The sequence below is a fragment of the Labeo rohita genome, chromosome 17 (genome assembly GCF_022985175.1).
Source record: "Labeo rohita strain BAU-BD-2019 chromosome 17, IGBB_LRoh.1.0, whole genome shotgun sequence".
NCBI lineage: Eukaryota > Metazoa > Chordata > Actinopteri > Cypriniformes > Cyprinidae > Labeo > Labeo rohita.
Window position 1 is genome coordinate 31871954 of NC_066885.1, and position 19037 is coordinate 31890990.

Here is a 19037-nt window from a genome sequence, read left to right on the forward strand (position 1 = left end):
TACACTTTAGTTTGACTGTATAAATCTGCATTATTAGCCATCCCATTCATTAAATACCACTTTTAGACACTGCTCTTTAATACAGAGATCCCTGTTTGTGAAACTGACCATTGAACAGTCTATATTACCTAAGAATGATTTGTAATTATTATGAAACCAGTGAGGAAATTACACGTTAAAGGGGTCATCGGATGCCCATTTTCTACAAGTTGATATGATTCTTTAGGGTCTTAATGAAAAGTCTCTAATATACTTTGATTAAAAATTCTCAATGGTTTTGTAAAACAACACCCTTTTTACCCTGTCAAAATCAGCTCTGTAAAAATCATCTCATTCTAAGGGGTTGTTCCTTTAAATGCAAATGAGCTCTGCTCACCCCGCCCCTCTCTTCTCTCTGTGAAAAGATGGTCTTGTTTACTTTAGCTGCATTTAGCTACATTTAGCCACGTTTAGCCGCTAAACTTCCTAACTACCACGTTATAAGGAAAGGCGATCGCAAAGATTCATAGAAAAAACGCTTATACACACTTCTGCTGTAAGCGAAGCTGGATCGTGAATGATTTGCGCGAACATAGACGAATATATGTAGATCAGGAGGTGCATTCCATTCACAAACAATTGTAATATACTGCATCTTCAGCGGCTCAGATGTCGAAAGTAAATGATGACCACTGTGTTCATTATCACATTTAGCAACACAACACCTCAATCTCTCAATTGGAGATATTCTTGTCTAACTTACATCCCTGCTCCGGCATCGAAACATGGAAAGTTACTGGACTGTGACAGGCTGGTCTGAGGTAAGAGCTCATGTCAATCAACTATCGTGGGAGTGGCCTCCAGGCATCTGAGAACGACTCGATTTGAAAAAGGGGATACTATTTTTACAGATTAATTAAAAACCACTGCATGGATTTTTATCATTGTAGTGTAGATTTGTACATACACTGCCAACACACATTAATGTTCAAACAACATGAAAAAGTGAAAATTGCATCCGATGACCCCTTTAAGATAAATCCATCATATTGTCTGCTGTAGATCATTGTGTCCAAGGCTCCAGGATAACAGGTTTAAATAGAGAGCTTTGATAAACACATAGCGATGTGTTTTTGGTGACACTGGTGGCGTCACGTGTCTCCTGTGCTTTACTGAGTGATGCTCTGTTGCCATGGAGCTCAGGACACAGTTCAGGGATGCAGGACTGCCTCTCCTGATGTTTGATCTTTATTCTGTGTTTTTCAAGCACTCACATGCATGCATTGATTGTGTGATATTTCTGCATAATCATTTGAATAAAAATCACAAAACTTTGCATATTACGCATTCTTTTTGGAAGGCAGCAGACATCTGAGAAGTAAAAACGAGAGTGTTTGCTCTCTACCTGACGAATGTGGAGTCAAACTGTGAAGAGCAAAACAAACAACAAACAGCTGTAGAGCACAGATGACTCATATCGCCTGCAAAACATCTACAGATATCCCACAATGATTCGACTCAATCACCCTAGTTTATAAAACTCATGTCAGGATGAATCTGAGTTACGCATTTGAAAATGAATATATTAGAAGCAGATCTGTCTCAACAATATCAACACTGGTTGTATCATAAGTTGGATTTAGTAGTGTTTTATATTAATTAATTAACCCTATACATATCCTTCTGTGTCCTGTTTGATACACAAATTTCTAAGGCCTCTAAATGACCAACATGAACAAAACCTGTTGTTCTAGTACGTGCCTTCTGTCATCAGATTAATAGTTTAGATTTTAATAGCAAGTAAAAGGTATTTTAGTGCAATTGTTTGTAAGAACAAATGTAAGAATGCCTTTGATATTGTTAGTAATATTTTAAGATGAACGCTTACTGGACTGAAACAACTTAGCTTTACTTGATTATCCAGACCTCATTTTCAGAAAAATCAGTGAGTCTTAAATATGATCATCAGGCTTTTGACGAACATTTATTTGTTCATCTTTCAATCATAGTTGTAGTGCATTGCCTAATATACCTAGTGTTTTAATCAGTAAACTAAGCATTTAAATTTCATTTTACTAAGACATTATTGGAGGGTCAGTATCTGCTGTACTGTTGTAAATCTCTACCTATTTTAAAATACAAGTTATCAGAATTTCATCTCACTTTTCAGTCATATAAATATCTGCGCCTGCATCAAATTGCACATTTTTGCTCAGTTTGTGCTTCTGAATAAAATTAGCTGTTTTTTCCTTAATATTCTCACTATATCATATTATATGAGCCTAATGTATTAAATATGAAACTAAAAAAAAAACCTTTTTTCTTAAGGTTTTAACTGTTTCATTTCAAAACCTTTTTCTGACTATTATTTCATGTCAGGCTGTGCCTGTACAGAGTTAAGTTTGAACATTTCCCCCAGTAATCTAAATACTGTTAATTACATGTTCTAAAATATCTAGTTTTTTTAATCTTGTCATCTATAATAATAATAAAAAAAATCATTAGAATCTGTTCCAAATTAAATCCCAATGTGAATCCATAATAAATGACTAATTACATTTCTATTGGATCACTGATGAGAGACACAGGATGTTACTGATAGCCGGAATAGTTTATAGTAGGTTAAATCCTAACAAAGGCAACACATGGATCACACACACACACCTGCATCTGGATTAAGGAAAAGCCTCTTACATGCACCTGACATCACGCTGACACACACAAACACACACACACAGGCTCCATATATCAGCGCATAGCCCATTATAACAGAAGCACTGATAATCGTATGCATTACAGCAGTGATCAGCATGCAGCCCCGCAGCCCCCTGCAGCCCATTATCATCATCACTCACGATCAGAGGAAGAGTGCGCTCCTCCAGCCTCCCGGAGGACGATTTCTGCCCGTGGTTCTTTAGCTGGGAGCCCGACGATGTTGAGGAGGATGGTTTGCTGTCCTGCCACAGGTAATAGAAGGTGCCGAGGATCCAGGCCACGGTGAGGATGAGGATGGCGTTGGCCCGAATCCTGCGCATCATGAGCGGCTCTGAGCGCCTGGCGACCCGCTCCGTGTGTGTAATGTGTTGTCGGTGATGATGATGATGATGAAGCCGTACGCAGTGAACAGCCTCTCTCTCGCTCTCTCTCTAGACTGGAGCTGCGCTGATCTGTGAGCGGCTCTGTGGCGGGTTTTGCGCAGGTCCTAGAGCCCGCTTCTCCTCACACATCACTAGTGAAAGTGATTCCATAGATCATCAGTGCGACACTACTGTTATTGAAAACAAACAAAAGTGTTTTTGCGATATGTAAATATCCACCTTTTTCTTTCTATGGGTGAGACTTCCGGTATATTATCTGCTAGGGAAATGTAGAGAAGAATAACGTGCAGTAAACAGTAAAGCTGTTTGCACCACAAACCACTGTGCTCATAATTAAGATAATCAATTAAAATAATATAATAATATAAAAAAAAATACACCAGTTTGCTGGTAAGCAGCAAAACGAGTTTTTACAGCTAAAAATAGCTGTACATGGACCAGACCCGAAGCCAGACCCATAACATTTACAAATGGCCACGCCCACTATTGCAGAAAGAAAAACGTGGATAAGCCTATCATCATGATTTTTTTTTTCTTTTTTAGCACATGAGCTGCTTTATTTTATATTATTTTTTTAGTTTTGTATGCTGGTTGCCAAAATGTTCGAATACAATCTAAAACCGTGATTTGTGTGAAACAGACTAAAATGTAAAGACATACTAATGGGTCATGTAAGTAGTGTTGCAAATTAGCTAAAGATATCAGTCAGAAGGGGACTAGGACGGTAGAGTCATTTAAGATATTGTAGTTATTGATAAAATTATATTTGTAACATATTCTAAAACTACTGAATTATTTAACGTCATACCATGTTCATTTTGTTAAGTTATATACAGGTGCATCTCAGTAAATTAGAATGTCGTGGAAAAGTTCATTTATTTCAGTAATTCAACTCAAATTGTGAAACGCATGTATTCAGTAAATTCAGTGCACACAGACTGAAGTAGTTTAAGTCTTGGCTCTTTTTTGGTTTTTCAAAAACCCACTAATTCACTGTCTCAACAAATTAGAATATGGTGACATGCCAATCAGCTAATCAACTCAAAACACCTGCAAAGGTTTCCTGAGCCTTCAAAATGGTCTCTCAATTTGGTTCACTAGGCTACACAATCATGGGGAAGACTGCTGATCTGACAGTTGTCCAGAAGACAATCACTGACACCCTTCACAAGGAGGATAAGCCACAAACATTCATTGCCAAAGAAGCTGGCTGTTCCCAGAGTGCTGTATGCAAGCATGTTAACAGAAAGTTGAGTGAAAGGAAAAAGTGTGGAAGAAAAAGATGCACAACCAGCCAAGAGAACCGCAGCCTTCAGAGGCTTGTCAAGCAAAATCGATTCAAGAATTTGGGTGAACTTCACAAGGAATGGACTGAGGCTGGGGTCAAGGCATCAAGAGCCACCACACACAGACATGTCAAGGAATTTGGCTACAGTTGTCGTATTCCTCTTGTTAAGCCACTCCTGTACCACAGACAACGTCAGAGGCGTCTTACCTGGGCTAAGGAGAAGAAGAAATGGACTGTTCCCAGTGGTCCAGAGTCCTCTTTTCAGATGAGAGCAAGTTTTGTATTTCATTTGGAAACCAAGGTCCTAGAGTCTGGAGGAAGGGTGGAGAAGCTTGAAGTCCAGTGTTAAGTTTCCATGGTCTGTGATGATTTGGGGTGCAGTGTCATCTGCTGGTGTTGGTCCACTGTGTTTTTGGAAAACCAAAGTCACTGCACCCATTTACCAAGAAATTTTAGAGCACTTCATGCTTCCTTCTGCTGACCAGCTTTTTAAAGATGCTGATTTCATTTTCCAGCAGGATTTGGCACCTGCCCACACTGCCAAAAGCACCAAAAGTTGGTTAAATGACCATGGTGTTTGTGTGCTTGACTGGCCAGCAAACTCACCAGACCTGAACCCCATAGAGAATCTATGGGGTATTGTCAAGAGGAAAATGAGAAACAAGAGACCAAAAAATGCAGATGAGCTGAAGGCCACTGTCAAAGAAACCTGGGCATCCATACCACCTCAACAGTGCCACAGACTGATCACCTCCATGCCACGCCAAATTGAGGCAGTAATTAAAGCAAAAGGAGCCCCTACCAGGTATTGAGTACATATACAGTAAATGAATATACTTTCCAGAACGTCAACAATTCACTAAAAATGTGTTTTTTATTGTGGTGGATTTTTGTTAAATGTGAACCAAAATCATCACATTTAAAAGAACCAAAGACTTAAACTACTTCAGTCTGTGTGCACTGAATTTATTTAATACACGAGTTTCACAGTTTGAGTTGAATTACTGAAATAAATGAACTTTTCCACGACATTCTATTTTATTGAGATGCACCTATACATCACCCTGTATAAATGAATATTAATGACATTAATAAACAATATACAATGCTTAACAGATAAGCAAGAATGTTCAAATAACATTCAAGAATTTTAAATGTTTCAATTAAATGTTGTCATCAAGGCAGAATTTTTGTGAAGAATGCAGTAATATGAAATATTATAACATTTAAAAAAAAACATTTTCTATTTTAATATGTAATATGTTTAATATTTTAATTTATTTCTGTGATCAAAGCTGAATTTTTAGCATCATTACTCCAGTCTTCAGCGTCACATGATCCTTCAGAAATCATCCTAATATGCTGATTTGCTGCTCACAAAACATTTCTGACTATTATCAATGTTGAAAACAGTTGTGCTGCTTCATGTTTTTGTGGAAACTACATTCTTTTTTTAGGATTCCTTGATGGTTAGAACATCATTTATTTGAAGCAGAAATCTTTTGTAACATTATTAATGTCTTTTCTTTAACTTTTTATCAATTTAATGTGTCATTACTAAAAAAAGTGTTAATTTCATTTTAAAAATAATAATATGCAAATATACTAAACTGTATAGAACCAAAAACTAAAAAAAGCCAACACTTTAAAAAACAATTTGTTGTGTCAACTTAAAATAATTTGTAACCTGGCTTCCTTAAAATTTTAACTTCAGTAAACTCAAAAACAGTTTATTCAACTTGAAATGTTAAATTATATCTAAGTGACAACTTAGATATTTGATTTGAATCAACTTAAAATTTTAAGGCAGCTGGGTTACTTACCCATCTGTTAAGTTTAGCAAACACAAATATCTAAGTTGTTACTTAGTACAACTTAACATTTCAAGTTGACTAAACTTATTTTAGTCGACTGAACTTAAAATTTTAAGGCAGCAGGGTAACAAATTATTTTAAGCTGACTCAACAAATTGTTTTTTATTTTTTTACAGTGAATAATCCCTTCTAATACTTACAGTAATATTCACTACTTCCATCATCTGTTCAATTCTATTCTGTAGAACATCACATCATAACATGATAAGTTCTTTCCTCCAGCAGCTCATTAGTGTTTTGTTCTCCAGACTGAACGCAGTGGTCATGCTGTTAACTTCAATAACCTGAATAACGATCCTTTCATTTTACAGGAAACTCCGAATCTGAATCAGGCTGGCAGTGCAGGTTACAGGTTGTTGCACATCAGCAGGATCAAACTCCAAACAGCTGCTCTGGCACTCCGAGACGGGTTTCTTCTCTCACATGAGATCATTCCAGCCCATCAACAGCTCTGTTGATGTGCCACAGCTGTTTTCCAGCTTAAATTAACATTGCATAATATTAAAAAGGCAAGAAAAGTAAAAACGATGTGTGTCTCATCCAATATACTGATATCTGAGAGAAAACAGCTAGGCATTTGAGTCACGGAAACCTTTAAATGGGATTGCACTAATTCTAAAAATGACAGAAAAAGTAGACAAACGACAAATTAAAACGATGGAAAAATGATTTTTCCACATCAGCATCCTGTGCTGCAACCAGTTAAAATGTTGTATTTAAGCACAACTAATGCTGTATGACTCGATTAAAACCCAGAACTCAAACCATGTGTTTAAAATGCTAGCTAGATTAGACTTTTACATGCAGTTGCAATATTGATTATTTCAGAAAAGATTTTTTACGTGATGTTGTGAGTCTGCTGGAGCTCAGCTCTGTGCAGAAGGCCAATTGAAATGTATTGACAAGTGTAACATCTGTGATTTCCTCCACTGTTCTCCCACTCCTCGAGAAGCTAAAAGGATAAACAAGACCCACCTGATCTGGGAGTCTCCAGAATGAAGCGAATGAAGCACATGAACCACCTAATCCCTCTCAGAGCCACAGCTGGCATTCACAAGCCTGCTGCCAAAACCCTTGTTTTAGCGGACAAACATCTCCTTTTCTTTCTCCCTGTCTCTTCTGCTTGCTCAAGCGTACAGAAATTCCTGTCTTAACCATTAATTTTATGGATTGAAATTAAATTTCTGGTAAAAAAAGAAAAGAGGGTACATTAACTGTACATCAACAGAAATAATGCTAATATGTGATCCTGGACCATAAAATCAGTCATAAGGGTCAATTTGTTAAAAATTAGATTTATACATCACCTTAAAACTGAATTAAAAAAACTTCCCATTGAAGTACGGTTTATTATGATGGGACAATACTTGGCCGAGATACACCTGACGGTGCAAAAAATCTAAATATTGAGAAAATCACCTTTAAAGTTGTCCAAAATGAAGTTCTTAGCAATGCATATTACATATTACTAATCAAAAATTAAGTTCATATATATTTACGGTAGGAAATTTACAAAATATCTTCACAGAATATGATCTTTACTTAATATCCTAATGATTTCTGGCATAAAAGAAAAATCGATAATTTTGACCCATATAATGTATTTTTTGGCTATTGGTATAAATTATATCCATGCTACTTAAGATTAGTTTTGTTGTTCAGTGTCACATATAACAAATTACTAAAATCAGTAACTATAAAACGTTCCTCACAAGTAACTTTTCCACAAGCTGAAGTACACTAATATATGGGTAATACTAATATACAGTGCATGGTGTCATATACACAATGAAATAACGCAATAAACATTACTTTAACAGGGCAAGTTGCAACATAAAACCTTTATGCATATAACTGATCAGGAAAAAAATAAATAAATAAGGATAAATGGGTATTTCACTGAAAGACCATCAAATATGGACTGTCACGCTGGCAGTTCTGGGAATGTCCGTTTATAGCTTTTCATTGTTCAATTCAATTTAATTAACATTTATTAGCTTTTTATAATATACTATGTATGCATTTTCATGTCAAAAAACTGTTCATTTAACATGATTTTAATGTAGCAATTTTAAGTGTTTTACTGTCAAAAGTACAGCACAGTGACAATCAAAAAGTCACCCTTGACTGTAAGTCTACAGTGTTTTTACAGCTTCTGACTAGAATCAGCTCCACAGTATCCTAGTATTATATCTGCTGGCAGTGGACTTTCAGTGGATAACATTCTTGCAAGTAGCAGCCTCCAAACACAATAAACACTGAGAGTGGATTTGTTGGTGCAATCAAAAGTTCACGTTCTTTAGTATTTCAAATAAGCGAGATTTAGCACCTATCTGCCAAGGTTTATTCAGGAGGTTTGGTGTGAGATGATGGGCTTCTCCTCAGTGTGACTCATGTAATGTAGCAGAATCTCTCGCAGAATGATGAGGCTTTAGCAGGATCTTGGAGGAAGCAGAGGCTCGCAGTATCTATTTTGTAGCATGTGCTGGTTCTGATGCTCTAGCTGCTGTTGTTTTGTTAGCTTGTTGCGCTAGCTTTTGAGCTTAGCGTGTGACATCGGGGCTATTATAGTAAACTACAGCTTAAAAAGTAAATAAATGTAAAAAAAAAAAAACAAAACATTCATTTAGCTGGTTGCGAAGGCAAAATGTTTCTTTTTTTTATTTAACTTTGATGTTCTAACAAACTAAAACTGAAATAAAAATGAATAAATCGCATAGAAATCTAAAAAAAATTCCTTAAAAATGACAAAATGGCTAAAACCTTAATTAAAATGAAAACTGAAAATCCACAAAAATGTAGTTACTTATTTTATTTCAGCTCATTTTCATTAATTTTATGTACTTAAACAACAAAAGGCTAAACAAAAAAACAAAACAAAACAAAAAAATTTTTTTGAATGAAAACTTTGGAAAACAATTAATGGAAACAGAAAATATAAAAGAAAAATGTTAAATATCAAAAAATGTTAAATTATTAGAAAATAAACATCTTGTATTTGTACGCATATTTTCATTCTTTCTTGTCCCTTTCTTAAAGGAGAAGTCTACTTCCAGAACAAAAATTCACATATAATGTACTCACCCTCTTGTCATCCAAGATGTTCATGTCTTTCTTTCTTCAGTCGTAAAGAAATTATGTTTTTTGAGGAAAACATTTCAGCATTTTTCTCCATATAATGGACTGATATGGTGCCCCGAGTTTGAACTTCCAAAATGCAGTTTAAATGCGGCTTCAAACGATCCCAAATGCGGTTGTAAACGATCCCAGCCAAGGATGAAGGGTCTTATTTAGCGAAACTATTGGTTATTTTCATAAAAAGTAATACAATTTATATACTTTTTAATGTCAAACGCTCATCTTGTCTCGCTCTCCCTGAACTCTGTTTTTGTTCCGGTTCATGACAGTTAGGGTATGTCGAAAAACTCCCATCTCATGTTCTCCCTCAACTTCAAAATCATCCTATATCGCTGTTTTACCTTTTTTGTTGGTAAGACCCTTCTTTCTCGGCTGGGATCATTTAAAAATCGAATTTGGGATTATTTGAAGCCACATTTAAACTGCATTTTGGAAGTTAAAATCGGGGCACCATTTCAGTCCATTATATGGAGAAAAATCCTGAAATGTTTTCCTCAAAAAAAAAAAAAAAAAAACAGCAAAAAAAAAAACAACTTCTTTACGACTGAAGAAAGAAAGACATGAACATCTTTGATGACATGGGGGTAAGTACACTATCTGTAAATTTTTGTTCTGGAAGTGAACTTCTCCTTTAATAAAAATTATAAAAGGATCTCAATGTTGTTAAAATAATACTACATAAAATCAAAGGGAAAATTGGCTATGCATTTGCAGATTTCTTGACAGATGCTTAGGTGTTTTTTTTGCATGTTTCTTTAAGTTTACTTGCAGGTCCATCTTCAGGTCTTTATGATATTCTGGCCTCTGGTGCTCAGGTTCATCCTACAGGATTTCTCTTACAGTTCAAACAAATCACACCACGCATAAGAGACGATGCATGTTTATTAGATCTGTCTTCCACTTCAGATTTAATATACAATCTATACATTCACCTCTGTATCAACCAATACATTACAGGCATGTTATAACTGTTCGATGTAAGTGATGATGCCTTTGTTTGAGCAACAGTTCAGGTCATGGTTTACAGTTAACTGAAAGCACAAGCATCTTACAACAGTGTTAACTGGACAGATGTGACAGGAAGCCAGAAAAATATTGGTGCCCGTTTGGGCAACACAACCGCACACATAGGTGAAACATTCCTGACAGTAAAGACAGCGTGTTAATAATAAATTAAAGCCACTCAAGTATCCAAAAGAGAAAAAGTGGCATGCTACAGTGATTGTAGAGATACCGCTCCGCTCTCCAAAACCCTCATACAACCCAAACCACTAGAAACATTAGACACAATGCCTTTGTTAAAAAACTACACATCCAGACTTAGCCGTAAACAAGTTATCTTTGAAACTAGAGGAAGCATTCGTCCTTCCATCTGACAGCCCATAGCAGAAAAACACTGTGAAATTGACATTTAAAGGAGAAGTCCACTTCCAGAACAACAATTTACAGATAATGTACTCACCCCCTGTCATCCAAGATGTCCATGTCTTTCTTTCTTCAGTCGTAAAGAAGTTGTGTTTTTTGAGGAAAACATTGCAGGGTTTTTCTCCATATAATGGACTGATATGGTGCCCCGATTTTGAACTTCCAAAATGCAGTTTAAATGCGGCTTCAAATGATCCCAAATGCAGTTGTAAATGATCTCAGCCGAGGAAGAAGGGTCTTATCTAGTGAAATGATCGGTTATTTTCATTAAAATAATACAATTTAAATACTTTTTCATATCAAACACTGGTCTTGTCTTACTCTCCTTGAACTCTGTGTATTCTGCCTCAAGACAGTTAGGGTTGTCGAGAAACTCAAAAATCATTTCAAAATCATCCTACATCGCTGCAGAAGTGAACATGCAAAGAAGTGAACATGCAAAGAAGATCAAATATCCTTAACAAAAAAAAAAAGAAAAAATTTGATATAAGATGATTTTGATAAGATGAGGTCAGGAAGAGTAAGACAAGACGAGCATTTGACATTAAAAAGTATATAAATTGTATTATTTTAATGAAAATAACCGATCGTTTCGCTAGATAAGACCCTTTTCCTCAGCTGGGATCATTTACAACCACATTTCGGATCGTTTGAAGCCGCATTTAAACTGCATTTTGGAAGTTCAAAATCAGGGCACCATATCAGTCCATTATATGGAGAAAAATCCCGAAATGTTTTCCTCAAAAAACACAATTTCTTTACGACTGAAGAAAGAAACACATGAACATCTTGGATGACAAGAGGGTGAGTACATTATCTGTAAATTGTTGTTCTGGAAGTGGACTTCTCCTTGAAATACTGGTACGCCAGAATTTGCCAGGAAGTGAAAGTAATTTAATTATTTCAGAATACAGGAAAATACTGTATTTTTAAATAATACAGTAATTTATCAGATTGTACTGGTAAATGCATTTGGTGAACTACAGCATTACTGACAACACAGTATTTTTCTATATTCTTTGATTACACTAAATAACTTGCAATTAAATTACAGTAAGTGGCTGGCAACCAGTATCTGACTGTAAATGATCCACTTGTTTCTCCTGCAGGGTGTATGCCAGTGCTGGCCTTTCTGTAGAGGGGCCACATTAAGGTTTTTATCTGGAGTCTGATTTCATCTCAAGCTAACAGAGTGAAGCAGAGCAGCTCAGAATAACAGTCCTGAGCACCTGAAGGTGCACACAAACACAGGCCTTTACTTTCCACTAAAGGCGTCGGACAAAGCGTCACGCTGGATGAAAAGGTGCACTGTACGCGAAGAAGAAAAGGTGGGTCGTGAGGGAATAAGCACTTCTCGGGGGAAAGAGAGACGCCAGGGTCTGTGCTGTGCATTTAGGCAAAGCTTCCATAGTAATACACTTTATAAATCTAAATTTAGCCTCACTGTCACCATAGTTTTTTTTTGTTTAGTTTTTTTTGTTTTTTTACCTTGGAGTTGATTAATTTCATCAGACAGATGTGTCGGCTTTGCCATTCCCCTGGAAAGAGTGAGAGAGAGACAGAGAGGGAGATTGGCATTTCCTTGGGCGGCGCGTCAGTCTGGCGTTTTCACACAGATGTGTCACGTTTGCTGAGCTCTCCGTGTTCGCCGTTTTTGGCATCTCCAGCCTGCAGGTTTCACTACTCTGCTGGACACACGTTGCGATCTTTACAACAGAAGTAGTGAACCACCACACCGTTTGGATACCTGGCAAAGGCACTGGACGCAAAGAGGACACCAAAATATAAATATTCATACAGCACATCCCTCAAACAGTGAATCATTTTAAATCAGGGCTCTGAACCGATTCAAGGAATGAAAAAAAAACGGAAACGAACGAAATTTTGACAGGAAAATACTAAATACTAAAATACTAAAAAGGACTAAATAAATTTTTCAGTTCCGAACAGAATCGAAAATTTGAAATAGACATTAACCGCTTAATAACGTTATTTTATCATTCCATTTAATATCTGAAATTTGTTGTCCAATCACAAATTTAAGTAGTACGGCCTATGCAAATGTGAGCTGACGCATCCAGTGAATGGAATACCCGCGCTTAGCTGTGAGCTTGTCATAGGTAAGTCACCATTGCGCCGACAATGCATCGGTGTTAGAGTGTATCCAAGGCTGGTGTAAGATTAATTCAACAGATCACACGCACCTACAGCACTTCTGTGAACAGAACAAAACTATAGTCTTATATAGACAGATTGTCAAAATGAATGAAAAAAAATCTGCTGAGTTTCGGTTTATTGTGACACAATCCAAAGTTCACGAGACAGCTGAAAGTATGCTAGTTTTCTCTATTTAGCAAAAGCTTGACAGTTTTGACTGTCTTGCTCTCATCTGTATGACCTACCAGTGTTGGTATGACAGACACAACATATTTTTGCCTGTTCATTATCAAATTAAAATACAGAAACATATAAAAAGACACTGCTCCGTTGTACAATCTGTTGCATACAGCGTGACCACCACCTCACTTTGCTGAAGCAGCCGATGTGAAGGATGACGGTTTACGTTGATGCGAGTGAAGTACAAAGCCCATTACATAATAAATAATATTTTAGCATCCGGATATGTTGCGAATATGGAAACATTTGGATTTGTGCTGAATGAAAGAGGTAGGCATCACCACAAATTAATTTGTTTTTTGAATTGACATTTTTATAGCCTAAATGCATAACCTTAAAGGAGAAGTCCACTTCCAGAACAACAGTTTACAGATAATGTTCTCACCCCCTTGTCATCCAAGATGTTTATGTCTTTCTGTCTTCAGTCGTAAAGAAATTATGTTTTTTGAAAATGCAGTTTAAATGTGGCTTCAAACGATCAAAGCCGAGGAAGAAGGGTCTTATCTAGCAAAACAATTGGTTATTTTCATAAAAATAATATAATTTATATACCTTTTAATGTCAAATGCTCGTCTTGTCTTGATCTCACTGAACTCTGTGTATTCTGGCTCAAGACAGTCAGGGTATGTCGATCGTATTTTCTCCCTAAACTTCAGAATCGTCCTATATAGCTGTTTTACCTTTTTTGTTAGGGGTGTTTGATCTTCTTTGCATGTTCACTTTGCAAACACTGGGTCGGTACTTCAGCAGCGATGTAGGATGATTTTGAAGTAATTCTTGAAGTTGAGGGAGAAAATACGATGGGAGTTTTTTAACATACCCTAACTGTCTTGAGCCAGAATACACAGAGTTCAGGCAGAGTAAGACAAGACGAACATTTGAGATTAAATAGTATTTAAATTGTATTTTTTTAATGAAAATAATGCTAGATTATCTGCATTAACACATTATCTGTAAATTGTTGTTCTGGAAGTGGACTTCTCCTTTAACTTTGTGATTTGTTGTGGAGAGAAGGAAACTAATAACTGTGTTTATAATGTTTGTAAACATTTTGCTTCTCTGGCATTTTAGCCTCCATTATTTCTAAAAGTAAAAACAAAATGCGACATGAGCCTACACAACTTATGTTCTTTTCCATCTCAAAATGCAATTTTATACGATATCTTTTAAAAATTAATTTAATGTCTTTAAAGCATTAACAGATTTTTCTTTTGTTTTGTAGGCTACATTTCCTGCTCTTCCTGTTTCTTTTTCTTTTTGAGTAAAGAAAACACTGCACTTTATTATTATTATTATTACAGGCATTTTTTTAATAATGTTATTAATTGGTATTCTTTCTACTCAAACCGGTTTCAGAACGATAATAATACAGAGGAACACAGGAACAGAAACGTTAAAATATCGATTCTGCTCGGAGTGAAGCGACTGAATTTTTTTCCCCGTTTTCAAGCCCTGTTTTGAATGCAACGGCTCACGTCTTCAGCAGCTTGGTTTTCATGTTTTTGAAACTTAGTTCTCCATAGGCATTCTTTAATAAAGACTTACAAGCTTTGAATTGAACCATCAAGCTCTGAAATTAAGTTTTCATAAACTGAAGTAAAAACAAAATCATGACTCAGTTAGGTAGGGCTGTATCGGCCAGCATGACCACCACACCACCGTGTGCTATTCCAAACGTGTGCATGTGATGCTGTTTCACGTGAATATTTTGCACACAAGTGAAGTACTAGCAACCAAATGTTAGGCTACATCACAAAAATAGATATGTGAGCCTTTATAAAAACCTAAATGTTTCTTATAATCAATGGAACTATCATGTTTTTAATGTTTGTAAACATTGAATTTACTGTTCTTTACATATTGTTTCTGAATGTAATAACATTCATCATGTGATTCTACACCAATGTAATTTTTTTTTTTTTTTTTTTTTTTGCAATTTATCATATTTTCCAGTAAAGGCATGTTACTCTGTTATGTCTGTGGTATCAAGAAGACATGTTATGTATGCTCTATTACTTGTACAGTCTTTTGCTACACACTAAAGCATGTACTTCTGCATTACAAAAAAATGCTTGACTTATGCATGGCGTATATAGGTGAATGTTTTAGAGAAACAGATACTGCGATAAAGTGAGAAATTAGCACACCTGTTTCCGATCTTCTTCTTGCACACTCTGCAGGTTTTCTCATCTGTGATGACACACTTCACCTGCTGGTGAAAGATACGTTCCTCCTGTACCTGCATATGGGCAAAAAAATGAAAAAAATAAATAAATAAATAAAAAATAAATAATAATAATAATAAAATTATTAAATATGCTACCAGTGTTTTTGCACAGTAAGATTTTTAACATTTTTTTTTTAAAGAAGTCTCTTCTGCTCACCAAGCCTGCATTTATTTGATTCAACGTACAGTAAAAACAGTACAATTTTGAAATATTTTTACTATTTAAAGTAACTGTTTTCTATTTGAATATATTTTAAAATGTCATTTATTCCTGTGATCAAAGCTGAATTTTCAGCATCATTACTTCAGTGTCACATGATCCTTCAGAAATCATTCTAATATGCTGATCTGCTGTTTAAGAAACACTTTATTATTATTACTATTACTACTATATTTTATATTTTACTATTATACAATGTGTTAATTATAATTATCAATATTTAAAACAGTTGAGTACATTTTTTCAGGATTCTTTGATGAATAGAAAGATCCAAAGATCAGCATTTATCCGAAATAAAAAATAATAATAATAATAACAAAAACTTTTGTAACATTATACACAATACCATTCAAAACTTTGGAGTTGGTATATTTTTATTTTATTATATTTTGTTGGGAAAGAAATTATAGAAATTAATACTTAATACTTATCTAAAGCAAGGATGCTTTAAATTGATCAAAAGATGATAAAGACATTTATAATGTTACAAAATGTTTCTATTTCAGATCAATGCTGTTCTTCTATTCATCAAAGTAACCTGAAAAAAATCTACTCAGCCGTTTTCATATCATAATAATAACAATAATAATAATAATTATAACAATAACAATAATAATAATAATAATAATAATAATAAAAATACTAAATGTTTTTTGAGCAGCAAATCAGCATATTAGAATGCTAAAAAATCAGCATTGAAATCACAGGAATAAATTACATTTTAAAACATATTCAAATAGAAAACAGTTATTTTAAATAGTAAAAATAATTCACAATTTACTGTTTTTCCTGTACTTTGGATCAAATAAATGCAGGCCTGGTAAGCAAAAGAGACGTAAAAAAAACATTCAAAGCTCTACTGTTCAAAAACTTTTGACTGGTAGTGTATATGGGCCATTTTGGAGAGTATTTAGTTAGAATTAATGCTGCTTTTAATTTAACATTTTTAGTAGCATTACATAATCTCAGCTGTTTTTAAAGGTTCATGAAACCCCAGACTACTTTTTCTGAGATTTTATCAGAGGTGTTTGTGTTGCACATCATAGATGACAATGTTAGCATCCGTTAATTTTAATTGTTGGAAAAAACTGGTTAATTTTGAGCTATAGCTTGCGCTATTTTCATCTTTCGGGTTTAAAATCTACATTGTGTTGACGCCACAGTTTGTGACGTGGCTAAGGACTACAGTACTTCGATGACGCGTCGGTGCCTCATAAATATTCATGAAGCTGCATGTTCTTATCCTATGAGAAGAGGCTTCGCCTAATTATTCACGACAGCATGTGTTGATTGCTATGACAGAAGCTTCAGACTGTGAGAATGCGTATATTAATGAGAGAAACGTTCATGGATCGAAGGACAGTGTTTGTTTTTGTTTGCTTTGTAAGAGTTCGGCACAAACGCGATTCATTCATAAGGTGAGTGTAATAGCGGTTTTTACAGCTCCTTGACGCAACCCATCAAAAGGATTATAAACGGCGCAAAATAAGCCTTAAAAGTTAATAGAGGTGCAACAGCGCATTCATATATATGTTTTCGATGCAGAGTGCAAATGCCTGTGCATTTATTTGTGTTGTTAACTCAGTGGGAGCTAAATGAAACTGAACCGTCTGAACCCGAAGTTGACTCTCTCCCCTCTTCCCCCTCCGCAGTGCACCACGCCCACTTTTGCAGCATTTTTTGAAACTGTGGTGAGAAATAACCAGTGCTGAAACAGGGGGTTTCATGACCCTTTAAGCACTGCATCTTTTCCAGTAACAAGTTAGATTTTCCAGCAATTAACTGTGTAATCTGACAGAATTATGCATTCACCATTACCTTGAAAACACTGAATAGCATTTCAAAGAAACTGAATCAATAGCCAAATTGTTTACAAGTAAACATACCCGCAGGAACTCGGCCTGTAGGAGGCTCTTCAGGACCTGGTCAAAGCGCTTCCTCCCAGCCTTCTCCTCCAGCACACTCTCCAGAAAGACCTGGATCTCTCGGATCTGTGTGTTGGCTGGCAGTAGGTTTATGGCCTTATGAAAGACAGAGAGAATACCGTAAGACAGCATGAAATGGATTCTGTTTGTGTGTTCAGGAACTGTATCTGTCTGACTGTCAACGTGCTTCACCTCTTTGACGTTCTTACAAAATGAAACTTCAACACTACGACAGAAAGAGGAACTAAAATCAACAGGAACATGGACAGCAGGTTTCCACAGATGTTTCCCACACAACAATCTGTAAGTTCTGAGCTCAGTGATGGCATCTGACAACATGTCAACACAGCATCTCATTTCCTCTGCTGGCATCTTAAATGACGTTGGAATCAGCAGGATTGACTTGTGAAGCACTGCCACACATACTCACCATTAGCTTTCCATGTCTACAGCAAAGGCCTCACTCGCTCACACCTGCTCTCAATCTTATTTAATTAGGGCTCTCAAAATGAACACTTTTTAAACATTAAAACATTTATTCAGACTTTTGCAGTCTGTTATATTTGATTTCTTAGAATTGAGAAAATATACACAGAGCCACAGTAAGAATTTAATATCACCAAGACTGAGACGCGGTGCATTAGAGCACTTTTACATCCTGGGGGTGATTTTTATTGAAGCTGACAGAATTCAGCTTTTATATTATATATGAAGGTCACATTAAAACTGTCTTGAAAATGCTTTACTGCACCTACATTTATTCTTTTTTTGCTCTTCTATGTATTGATCTTTTCAAAATTACACATTTCAATATTATAATACATGATATCATAAAAACCATCAGAAAAAAATGATCAGAAGTTTATTTCAAAAGCTTCTACAATCTATACAAAGAGAGCAATAATCATAAACCATTTCAATATTTAGTGTATCAGTTTATACAGAAATTAGGCATCATTTTCACCAGTTAATAAGTTTTAGCAAAACCAAATGACAAAACCAAACTGTCAAAATGTATAATTTTATATATAAATACATTGTCTTAAACTCAAAATAATGTTGCTTTAAACTGAAACAAACATAATGTGTTGGCACGTCAATACAAAAAAGTATTAAATTAATCACTATGTAAATATTTAAGTGACTAATAGCCCCATTTTTAATCAATGCCTCACTCTGAAGCAGTAGCAAGAGGAAATGCAAGCTAATAAAAATGAGGACCATTTTCAGGCGAAAGCAGACACAACCTTAAGATTGCATGTGTCACCTTAGGTTTATAGGCCACAGCCAATCTCACTGGTTCAAAACAGCTATTCTAATCTCTAAAAACCTCAAGGTAACACTTTAGTATTGGGAACAATTCTCACTATTAACTAGTTACTTAGCATGCCTATTATTAACATATTGGCAGTTTATTAGTACTTATGAATCACCCATTCTGCAGGACCACATTGTACATCTCTAAT

The 19037-nt window shown here is 35.5% G+C and overlaps 3 protein-coding genes across 3 annotated transcripts in view; 1 reads left to right on the forward strand and 2 right to left on the reverse strand.

The window, feature by feature from the left end:
* Nucleotides 1-3148, reverse strand: part of galnt16 (UDP-N-acetyl-alpha-D-galactosamine:polypeptide N-acetylgalactosaminyltransferase 16) — a 56837-nt gene extending 53689 nt beyond the window's left edge. Inside the window, exon 1 of the mRNA XM_051133237.1 lies at nucleotides 2835-3148. Within this exon, the coding sequence (XP_050989194.1) occupies nucleotides 2835-3017 (183 nt within the window). The 5' untranslated portion in view covers nucleotides 3018-3148. The remainder of the gene's footprint in view (nucleotides 1-2834) is intronic.
* Nucleotides 1-19037, forward strand: part of nol10 (nucleolar protein 10) — a 327975-nt gene that overhangs the window by 205611 nt on the left and 103327 nt on the right. The window lies entirely within an intron of this gene.
* The window catches only part of vps39 (VPS39 subunit of HOPS complex), a 37090-nt gene continuing 29100 nt past the window's right edge, over nucleotides 11048-19037 (reverse strand). The window contains exons 22-24 of the mRNA XM_051133239.1: nucleotides 17533-17667; nucleotides 15347-15438; nucleotides 11048-12561 (exon numbers count right to left, since the gene is read on the reverse strand). Of these exons, the coding sequence (XP_050989196.1) occupies nucleotides 12483-12561; nucleotides 15347-15438; nucleotides 17533-17667 (306 nt within the window). The 3' untranslated portion in view covers nucleotides 11048-12482. The remainder of the gene's footprint in view (nucleotides 12562-15346; nucleotides 15439-17532; nucleotides 17668-19037) is intronic.